The sequence below is a fragment of the Meleagris gallopavo genome, chromosome 23 (assembly GCF_000146605.3).
Source record: "Meleagris gallopavo isolate NT-WF06-2002-E0010 breed Aviagen turkey brand Nicholas breeding stock chromosome 23, Turkey_5.1, whole genome shotgun sequence".
Taxonomy (NCBI): domain Eukaryota; kingdom Metazoa; phylum Chordata; class Aves; order Galliformes; family Phasianidae; genus Meleagris; species Meleagris gallopavo.
Genome location: NC_015033.2, coordinates 6,499,422 through 6,510,020, shown reverse-complemented (window position 1 = coordinate 6,510,020; position 10,599 = coordinate 6,499,422). Strand labels below are relative to the sequence as shown.

At 57.3% G+C, this 10,599-nt stretch overlaps 3 protein-coding genes across 4 annotated transcripts in view; 2 read left to right on the top strand and 1 right to left on the bottom strand.

The window, feature by feature from the left end:
* SPEN (spen family transcriptional repressor) overlaps positions 1-433 on the bottom strand; it is a 16,584-nt gene extending 16,151 nt beyond the window's left edge. Inside the window, exon 1 of the mRNA XM_019622406.1 lies at positions 370-433. Coding sequence (XP_019477951.1) covers positions 370-433 — 64 coding nt within the window. The remainder of the gene's footprint in view (positions 1-369) is intronic.
* HSPB7 (heat shock protein family B (small) member 7) lies at positions 371-1,955 on the top strand. Its single transcript, XM_003212290.4, has 3 exons — positions 371-593; positions 778-911; positions 1,322-1,955. Exons 1-3 carry the CDS (start codon positions 461-463, stop codon positions 1,505-1,507), a joined length of 453 nt encoding a protein of 150 aa, XP_003212338.1. The 5' UTR covers positions 371-460; the 3' UTR covers positions 1,508-1,955.
* Positions 1,956-3,550: 1,595 nt separating this feature from the next.
* On the top strand, positions 3,551-10,148 carry ZBTB17 (zinc finger and BTB domain containing 17). 2 transcript variants are annotated; one of them, XM_031556706.1, is made up of 17 exons: positions 3,551-3,639; positions 4,670-4,731; positions 5,205-5,418; positions 5,586-5,795; positions 5,879-6,067; positions 6,146-6,337; positions 6,420-6,548; positions 6,720-6,958; positions 7,036-7,178; positions 7,299-7,599; positions 7,700-7,787; positions 8,032-8,148; positions 8,247-8,367; positions 8,452-8,582; positions 8,663-8,878; positions 9,001-9,090; positions 9,177-10,148. In XM_031556706.1, the coding sequence occupies exons 4-17, from the start codon at positions 5,588-5,590 to the stop codon at positions 9,461-9,463; spliced, it is 2,451 nt and encodes an 816-aa protein (XP_031412566.1). In that variant the 5' UTR covers positions 3,551-3,639; positions 4,670-4,731; positions 5,205-5,418; positions 5,586-5,587; the 3' UTR covers positions 9,464-10,148. The 2 variants fall into 2 exon arrangements, with proteins under 2 accessions (XP_031412566.1, XP_010721294.1); XM_010722992.3 differs by lacking the exon at positions 4,670-4,731 and having other exon boundaries at positions 3,556-3,639.
* Positions 10,149-10,599: the final 451 nt, after the last annotated feature.

The window sequence follows — 10,599 nt, the reverse complement described above, 5'->3', positions numbered from 1 at the left end:
CCCCAGATTCCTGCACGGAGCTGCCAGCTTGGAGTGCTCCATGCTTCCGTCAAGGACACTTCTAATGACTTTTTATTGCTATTATCACTCCCCATGCAAGGAGCCCTGGGACTGGAGCTTCCCAAAACCCCCATCCTGGTGACAGTGGGTGGGGGCGAGCATCATGCCCCTCAGCCCACTGCATTATCCTGGTGGGCAGGAATGCCAGCAGTGGAATCAGGTTCCCCCCACCATGTCCAGGACGGGGAGGAGCCGAGCCAACGAAAGGGGGGGAGAGAGGAAAAAATTTCCACAGCGCCCAGAGTGATGTAGCAGGACCTAAATTTAGCCGGTTTTACAAGAGGTCTGGAAGGTGGCCGAGAGCCAAACGGGGCTTTATAAGCTCGGTGGCCGCCCTCGAGACAGCCGGTGCCGCTGGGTAAGGAGGTGCCATTGGCCCCTTTGACCTGCTCTGGAGTGGATGAACTTGAAATCCTCCTCAGCTTTCCGGTCGGAGCACAGCTTCCACCACCACAGCCGCTCCTCGTCGCCCGCCTGCCCCATGGAGCTTTTTGGGAGCTTCGCAAGGCCCCACGAGCCGATGGGCTTCCCAGGCAAGTCCCTACAATGGGATCTCTGCGAGGGCGCACCTCACCTTTTGGGGTCCCGTTGCAGTCCAAGGTCACCCCAAGGAGGGTGAAGAGCTTGGATTCAACACAGAGTTGTAGGAAAGGTGTCATTTTGGGAGGGAATTATCGGGGGGAACGGGGACGAGCTGACCCCTGCGCTGCCCTACAGCTCGGCCTGGCACCAATGGCAACGTGAAGACCCTGGGCAACACCTACCAGTTCACAGTGGACGTCAGCGACTTCGCCCCTGAGGACATCATTGTCACCACCTCCAACAACCACATTGAGGTGCACGCTGAGAAGGTGAGCACGCCCTCCGGCACCCCACATCACCACCCCAATGCTGCCACCCTCCAGACCCCCACCCGGCTATCACAACATCCCCACAGTCCTGGCCATCACCAATTGAGCACTGAAGTCCCAATTTCCTCATCTTTTTGCCCTTTATTTTTGCTGCAGCGTCCCACGTCCTCTCCCAGGTGCTGTTCCCACACACCCTAAATCTTAACGCCCCAGGAGCAGCTCCCAAAACAGCACCTTTGTTTCTCCAGCTACCAGCCCCAGGTGACTCACGTCCCACCAACGCACCCGCAAGGAGATTATAAATATTAACACCACACACAAGGCGACACTGCGAGCCTCACCCAAGGGCAAAGAAACAAAGCTCTCCTGTGCCTCTTGCAGCCTAAAATCGCCCTTTTCTCCCCTCCCAGCTGGCCGCGGATGGCACCGTCATGAACACCTTCACCCATAAGTGCCAGCTGCCCGAGGATGTGGACCCCACGTCAGTGTCATCCTCGCTGGGGGACAACGGCACGCTGACCATCCGCGCCATGCGGCAGCCGGCTAAACACACCGAGCACGTCCAGCAGACCTTCCGGACTGAGATCAAAATCTGAGAGGCTGGGGCCAGCGCCGGGGATGGGCTTTTTCCCTGCCCTGTGGGTCAGTGTGTGGGGTGCTCCCTTATTTATCTAGTTGTCTGTCTGCTCTCTGGCAAGCTGGCTGCCACCCTGCTGGTTTGGGATGGAGGGGATGCTGTGGAGGGGATGGGAGTGCTCCCCGCAGGCTCCCTAGGAGGTATGAGGTGAAACCCGCACACAGCATGAGCATCCCTCACTGCAGAACCCCCAAGAACTGCAGGCATCATTTTGGGGCTGGATTGGGAAGACCTGGAGGTCCCACAGCAGTCGTGGTGGCGGTGGTGGTTGTGGGTTTGCCTGCAGGACGGATACGAGGAGCGAGGCCGGGGAGGAGCCCTTCCCTGACCCTCTGCTGGAGCTTTTCTTTGTATATACAGCTTGTACTGGGTTGTGAGAGATAACTGAGAACTGCTGTCTCCTTTCATTCTTCTGCTTTCCTGATGCTTTTTCCCCAGAGGATCTGAGTTAAAGGGACAAAGCAGCTGCAGGCTCAGCTCCAATGGGTACCTCAGTAGCAGGGACCACAATGCCTCCTGGATGCAAACAAGAAGCTGGCCCCAGCATCCCTGCTCCATGCCCACCTCCTTGTTTATTTCCAGTCCCAGTGACTCACTTCTTCCTGGCCGCTCTATTTCTAAGCCCTTCCCTCAGCTGCTCGGCTGCCAGCCCACCTTGGAAGGTCACCAAACCCCCTTCTCCTTTTTGCCCATCACCAAACCCTAGACGGCAGCAGGCTGGGGCAGAGAGGCTGCCAAACCCAGGGTTCCTTCCTTTGTGGGACCAACCACTGCCCCAAAGCCACCCCATGTGTACAAACACAGCACAGGGCTGTTTATAGAAACCACACAGCTCATGTTACCTTGGCATGGGTGTGAGGATGGCTTGTCCCATAATGGCTTATGATCAGCATTGACATGCCTGTAATGCTACAAGGTCATTCAAAGGGATCTAGCTGCTGCCTTTCGCTGTTTTATTTCTGTCCCATGCTCACCTCGGGTACGGCAGGAGCTGCTGCAGGGCTTGGTGGACCCCTTGCTGCAATGAAAAATGTTTAAACGGTAGCTTTTTGCTCCCAAAGAGCCAAGTACAGCTCAGAAAATTGGAACTGCGCATCTATGGGGAAATGAGCAACAGGATGCACCCACTGTGCCCCCAAATGCCACCCCATGGCACCCGGAACCCACACACTGCAGTCACACAGTGCCATCTAGTGGCGAGGGGTACAGATAAAAGACCTAAGGGGAGGAAAAAAGGGGTTTTCTCCCCAAAGCTGCCTAGTTTTGGGGTGGGAGTTGGGGACAGAGTGAAAAGCAGCTCAGAGTTCCAACGCTGAACACTGTGAGGGGCTCATCGCTGGCACGCTGGCCGTGCCACACACGCCTGACAGGGAAGCTGATACAGGAGGAACAGCAATATGGTGCAGTCTCCAGTCTGCTGCCTGCACAGCTGTAGCAGTTGGGCTGTCCTTGCCTCACCAGCATCTTGTGAAGAACAACACTGCTTCGACGCTCTTCTCAAGCGGCCATCCCTGCACCACACCTTTCCTATGGGGAGCAGCACAGACAACCATCTGGGTTGTTGAAGACCTGAGCAAGACCCTCAACCCCACCCACCCAGTTCCCTTAGCACACAGGACCTCGCCTGGATAATTCCGGCGCCTTTCATCCCCACAGAGCGTACCTCGGGGCCCGCTCCCTGTGGGGTCACCCGGCCATCATCGCGGCACACCCTCATCCCCAGGCTTAGAGACACTCAAGGAAGAACACCAGCCACCACGGACGCACAGGGCACGAAGCTGAGCCCACGGTTCCACAGAACACAGCGGGACCCAGCCGGCTGCCCGCCCCACACCGACAGCCCCATCCCAACGCCCGCCAACATGGCGCCGGGCCGGGGAGGGAGGAAAACACCCGCGTCACGTGACCCGACCGCCTCCTGCGCTTCGCGCATGCGCGTCCCCGCCCCGAGCAGGGCGCGCAGGCGCAGTGCCGCCGGAGGTGGGCGGGAAGGGGCGACGCCGCTTCCGCCCGGTGCCAAGATGGCGGCGCCCTTTGTCTGGGCCGTGTCACGGGCGGTGATCTGAGGCCGCCGGCGGGCCGGCATGGCAGGTAGGGCCGAGGGCGGTGGGAGAGAACCTGGGGGGGCTGGGAGGAGGCTTGCTAGGAGGCTAAGAGCCTCTTGGTAGAGGCCTGGGGGCAGGCCTAGGAGGAGGCCTTGGTTTTGGGGTGCAGTCCCCCTTTGCGTTGAACCCAGCTCTGAGGTGAGGCCCTGCGCTGAGCCTGACTGCTGCCCGCCCGGCCCCAGAGCTGAGGGCACCTCTGAGCACCTCAGAAATTTAACAGCAACAAAAAAAGGGTTTCTCTGCTCCACTGTGTTGTGCGAGCCCTTGTTAATAAACGGGAGAGCTCCCAGCCCCTCGCAGTGAGAACTTCTGGGCGTTGAAGGAGGAAAGAAGGCATAAAACCTTTGCTTCACGTCTCCTGTTGCTGAGCACCTCTTGCTCCCTTGGCTTTCCTTCCTTTTCTCCCCGCAGTTTCGCACCCTGGGGAGCACACTTGCGTGGGCTGCTCCCTGGGACCTGGCTGTGGTTCTTGCTGTGTGTGTGGGTGCTCTGCTAGCAGAGCTTTCCATCTCTGTGGTGGGTCGGGTAATGAGGGGCTTGTCAGCTTTGTCAGGGAGAGATGGGAAGGGAAAGCAGCACCCACGCCCTTCTGACAAGGTGGAATCAGAGGGTGTCTGGTTCTGGCTGCATGTTGTCTGCATGGAGGTCACAGCCCCTTGGTGTGGGGTAGGAAAAAAAAAGCAGCAAGAAACCACTGCGAGTTTTGCACGGCTCTGAAGCAATGAGTTTTGTAGATTAAAACAGAGGGTTTGCAGTGTGTTTCTCCCTGGAGGGCTGGGTTGAGTCTGACTTCAGCACCAGGGAGGGGTGGATTCGGGAGAAGAGCCACGAACTTCTCATTCCTCATAGTGCCTGGTCTGGTGCTTGGCGACCCTGCACATAGCAGAGGGGTTGAAATTGTGGTCCTTTTCAACCCAGGCCATTCTATGATTCTATGGTTCCCAATTCTGTTCCTGAGATCTTTCTGGCACACGGTTGCAACCAAGCACCACTCCTCTTTTATCAATGTTTTTCAGGCACGGAGCTGAGCGAGGGGGCTTTGATACATCTTCGTGTGTCACAGCACCAATAGAAAAGGGTTTGTGCCAATATCAGCTACTTTCTTTAGCAGTCCTGATTGTATTCCTTTTTGTTTTTTTCTGCTCCCAGTCCTATGCTGTTGTGTTTGCATGTGGCTCAGAGCTTTCTGAGTACATAAGGCAGCATTGTTTGTGCTGCTGGGAAAATGCTCTTTTTCCAGTGAAGCAAAGTTTCCCTTGCAAAGTTTAATTAGTCTTTATATGTATATATGAGGGTTTAGATAGATCTTGATGCAAGTATTGCTGTTTCTGGCTGTTGATAGATGTGTTTGGGGGCAGGTGGTTTGTTGGTGTTTGGTTGAAAATCATCCTGTGTTTTGGGAGAGGCAAGGGAAGGAGACACAGAGCATCTTTGCTCAGAGGAGAGCAAACTCACAATCTTGTGTGGTTTTTCCTAATGGTTCCTTTCCAGCTTCTATCTTTCTGACTTCTCAGCTGAGCAAACTAAGCCCCTAACACCTCCTTCCTGCAGGTTTCTTTTTGCTGCTCCTCTCCAAGGGGTAATTGCAATCAAGGCTGCAGAGCACGGCAGAAGACCGTTGTGAGCTCATTGCTACGACCCACTGCAGACAGGAGGAGGCTCCCTCGTCGCGCTGCACGCCCATCCTGTGCTTAGCAGCTGAAGGAACGCGTTTGTGGCTTGCAGCAGCTGCCCCAGCTGAACTGGCCTGCCCAGCCCTGACCGAGTACGTGAGCTCACACTGCCTGCAGATGTCTGCAGTGATCCCACCTCCTTTGGTCCGCTGACCCTCCGCCTTCTGTTTCTTAGGATTCCTGGCTTTGTGCTCTGCCCCATTCCCGCCCCTTTTGGGTTTTAGCACCACCTCACTACAGCTCTGCTTTCTGCCCACAGCCATGGATTTCCCTCAGCACAGCAGGCAGGTTTTGGAACAGCTGAACCAGCTGCGGCAGCTGGGCTTGCTGTGCGACTGCACCTTCGTGGTGGATGGCATCAACTTCAAGGCCCACAAAGCCGTGCTGGCAGCATGCAGTGAGTATTTCAGGATGCTCTTTGTGGACCAGAAGGAGGATGTGGTGCACCTTGACATCAGCAACGTGGCAGGTAGGATCCAAGGCTTCTGGAAATCCCACAGCCAGATGGGTGGCACAAGTGAGAGCTTGCAGCATGTGCTGTGTCTTTTGCAGGGTTGGGGCAGGTTTTGGAGTTCATGTACACGGCCAAGCTGAGCCTGAACCCTGACAATGTGGAAGATGTGCTGGCTGTGGCAGGGTTCCTCCAGATGCAGGAGATTGTCAACGCTTGCAATGCACTCAAATCCCTCACAGTGCTGGCAGAAAGCCCTGTAGAGAGCCGGGAGCTCCTCACTGAGCTTGGTACGTAGCTTTCTTGTTTTGTTTCGCCTCATCCAGCAAGCCACAGAGGCCTGATGGCATAGTTTTCTTCCTCTGCAGGGGTTGAGAAGGTGATTGTTGAGGGCAAAACAGTGGCAGCAGTAACGCAAGGTGATTCTGACAAACCAAAACAAGTTCCTCCCAGCCAAGAGGGGAAGGAAGAGGCGCCTGTGGCCGCAGCAACACAGCCCAAGGAGCCAGCAGAGCAACTGGATGCCAAAGAGGGCCCTGCAGAAGGTCAGCAGCCAGGAGGTGAGCTCTGAACTCCCCCCAGATGCCCTGTCCTGCTGCCCATTACTTCTTGAACGTGGCTCAGACACTCTGCCACTTGTAGGTGTGGACAGTGCTGCCAAAGTCGGCCCTGCTGCCACATCCCCCAGCCGCCTGCAGCCAGCAGAGAGCGAGGTGGGCAACAGGAGCCCCAGGGAGAAGAGCAGCAATGCTCCAAGCACTGAGGCAAGAGGTGCGTTGTGGTGAGCACAGCAGCGGGGCCTTTGCTGTTTTCCCTTCCTGGGAGCGGGGCAGGGTCTAAGCTGCATCAGCTTAAACTTGGGGTTAGAGTTAGGAAGTGCAGATGGGTTTTGTGTCTCTGATGCTGCTCTCGATCCTTCACGTCCCTGTTTTTTGAATGCAGAGATGGAGCTGGAAGGGAAGGAGAAAGAGGGGGAGGCGATGGCGGAGGATGAAGAGGAGGCTAAAATCCCCAAGGCAGCACAACCCAAATTAGAAAGCAGAGAAAATGCTGAGGATAACGAATCAGGGAGCACTGACTCTGGACAGGAGAACTCAGGCGAAACGCGGCTGCTGCGTTCGGGTACTTACAGCGACAGGACCGAGTCGAAAGCCTACGGCTCCGTCACACACAAGTGTGAGGTGAGGGCGGCCGCAGCCACAGCAGGGCTCCCGTTCCTTGGTGCCACCGGCATCACTGTGCATCTGTCTGCCTGTAGGACTGCGGAAAGGAGTTCACCCACACTGGGAACTTCAAGCGGCACATCCGCATCCACACCGGCGAGAAACCCTTCTCCTGCAGGGAGTGCAATAAAGCCTTCTCAGACCCAGCTGCGTGCAAAGCCCACGAGAAGACGCACAGGTATGGTGACAGCTGCCGCCTGGTTCAGCTGTTGGAGCTGTGACAGTGGCAGCGGAGTCAGAGGTCGGTGGGGACTTGCTGTGCTGCTTCCCTCACCTGACAGCCCCGTGTGCCTTGCAGCCCGCTGAAGCCCTATGGCTGTGAGGAGTGTGGGAAGAGCTACCGCCTCATCAGCCTGCTGAACCTGCACAAGAAGCGGCACACAGGGGAGGCCAAGTATCGCTGTGACGACTGCGGAAAGCTCTTCACCACCTCGGGCAACCTCAAGCGGCACCAACTGGTGCACAGTGGGGAAAAGCCTTACCAGTGTGACTACTGCGGGCGCTCCTTCTCTGACCCCACCTCCAAAATGCGGCACCTGGAGACCCACGACACCGACAAGGAGCACAAGTGTCCCCACTGCGACAAGAAATTCAACCAAGTGAGCTGGGGAAGGGGCTGGAGCAGTCACGGCTCAGTGCCCACCGTGGGGGCTGCTGGGGATGGCGGGGAGCTCTCTGCATCCCAATGTTTGTTCCCAGGTGGGGAACTTGAAAGCTCACTTGAAGATTCACATTGCGGATGGGCCCCTGAAGTGTCGGGAGTGCGGCAAGCAGTTCACCACCTCAGGTAGCATGGGGTGGGTAGGTGGGGAGCTCCCTGCGCAGGGTGTCCACTGTCCATGGGGAACAGAGAAGGGTTTAAACCTCCACCTCACACCCTGGGGCTGCTCCTGAAAGGAGCTGATCTGCGGGACAGAGGTGTCCCTCCCATCTCCCCAAGCTGTTGCAGGGTTCCTGCTGCATGCGGCACAGGGAGGGATGGGGGTGCTCTGGTGTCCCCGTGCTGCTGTCTGAGATGCAGCTGCACGCAGGCAACCTGAAGCGGCACCTCCGGATCCACAGCGGGGAGAAGCCCTACGTCTGTGTGCACTGCCAGCGACAGTTTGCTGACCCTGGGGCACTGCAGCGGCACGTCCGCATCCACACGGGTAGGGATACGGCTCAGCCTCCACACTGCCTTTCCCTGGAGGGCTGAGGGGTTCCATGTTGATTCCCATGTGGCTGAGCCCTCCTGCTGCCTCCCCAGGAGAGAAGCCGTGCCAGTGCCTCATCTGTGGGAAGGCGTTCACCCAAGCCAGCTCCCTCATCGCCCACGTGCGGCAGCACACGGGGGAGAAACCCTATGTCTGTGAGCGCTGTGGCAAGAGGTGAGTGTCCTCCATGGTGCTCTTATTGCACACAGTGCTGCTGGGGCAGTGCCACCGCTGTGTCCTCATCCCTGTCCCCTTCAGGTTCGTGCAGTCAAGCCAGCTGGCCAACCACATCCGGCACCACGACAACATCCGACCTCACAAGTGCACTGTCTGCAACAAAGCCTTCGTCAATGTGGGCGACCTCTCCAAACACATCATCATCCACACGGGTGAGTGCCCCCAGGGCTCCCCACGCTGCCCCGTGTGCCTGAACCCATGGTTAACCTCCTGCTTTCCCTCTCGTCCCCAGGGGAGAAGCCGTTCCTCTGTGACAAATGCGGCCGTGGCTTCAACCGGGTGGACAACCTGCGCTCCCACGTCAAGACGGTGCACCAGGGCAAGGCGGGCATGAAGATCCTGGAGCCAGAAGATGGCAGTGAGCTCAACATTGTCACGGTGGCCTCAGACGACATGGTGACGCTGGCCACCGAGGCGCTGGCTGCCACCGCTGTCACACAGCTCACGGGTGAGCTCTGGGCTTTGGCCGTGGGGTACTTTGGTGTGGGTCGGATCTCTCATGGGCTGAATCTTGCCTGGCCTCGTGTCCTTGCGGCGCCCTCAGCATCACTTCTCTCTCCTTTCTTCCAGTGGTCCCCGTGGCGGCCGCTGTGACGGCAGATGAGACCGAAGCACTTAAAGCAGAGATCACCAAAGCGGTGAAACAAGTGCAGGAAGCAGGTGAGGAGGGGAGGGGGCCAGCATCGCACTCACCTGGCTCCCGCCCTGCTGCTGCCACACCCCGGGCCTCCCTTCTGCCCTTGCAGACCCCAACACTCAGATCCTTTATGCCTGCGATTCCTGCGGGGAGAAATTCCTGGATGCCACCAGCCTGGCGCAGCACGTCCGCATCCACACGGCCCAGGCGCTCGTCATGTTCCAGGCCGACACGGACTTTTACCAGCAGTACGGGGCCGCTGCTGCCACCTGGCAGACCGAGCAGGTCATCCCAGCCACCGAGCTGCTCTTCCGTGCCCGCGACAGCCCCCAGGAGGCCCCCACCGCCCCCCCTGGCCCCTGTGCCCCTCGCTGGGGAGGGCCAGGCACCTGCTGAGTGACCCACCCGCATCCCCTCGCCTTTATTTAAAATCAGCTGCTTGGAAATGGTGTAAAAAGTGTATTTCTGGAAGGAGAGAAAGAGAAGGAATAAATTGCAATATTTTCTAAAGCATGTCCTGGAGCCCACTGCCTCAGACAGGTGCTGCAGGGGTAGGGAGGGAGGACCTCAGGGCTGGAGGTACTGAAATACGTGCTAAGAGGTGCAGCTGGACGCTCCCCCCTGCTCAGGGCTGGGGCTGTGCACAGGGACCCTGAGGCCCCTTCCCACCTCTTCCTGCTGCTCAGGGGTGGGGGGGCCAGCAGGGTAGGGCGTGGGGTAATACAGACAGATGCATGGAGCAACCCCTGTCCCTACAGCCCCATCCATGGGGATGATGAGGTTGGGGCCGAGAGGTTTACTCTGCCCAGAGGCAGGATGGGGATGGGGGCCGGCACTCCCGATCCACACCTCTGCAGCAGGGATGATGATGCTGAGTGCCCAGGAGCACCGTGCGTGCCGCCATACACCTGCAGGCTGCTGGGAGGAAACAGCAAAACCACTCCACGTGGCTGTGGGTTTGAAGGACTCAGCACAGCAGCTTCCAAACCAACAGAGGCACGACGGTGTTGGGCTGACAACAGCGAGCGTGCTGCATCCGGTGCAGAAGCGCTCGGGGCACGGAGGATTTGTTCTCATCAAAGCTAGAAATGCCCATTTCTAAGACAATGGTGACAGCAGCATCCTGCACCTGAGTGCTTTAACAATGCTCGAAGGAACACCAAGAAGAGCTGCACTGAGGAACACCCTGCCCGCCCCCGGCGCAGCAGGGAGCACAGCCGGCGCGAGGTGTTTGTATTTTTTAATAAAGTTTGTAATCCAATGGACACACAAAACAAAACTGCGCTGAGAAAAACAGTTCCATAAATTAATAAGTGTTAGGGGAGGTGAAGGGAGAAGGGTAAAAAGTCTTTGTACAAGTGTATAACACTTCCACAGCTCATGAGACGAGGGAGGGGGGCATGTTTAAATGAAGCGCACTTACAAATGAGTGACAATACAAAGTCTGAGTATGAAAATAAGATTTTCTCTGAAAACACATTTTTGGCACAGATTAAAAAAAAATGTATGTTGTGGGGATTTGATTTTTTTTT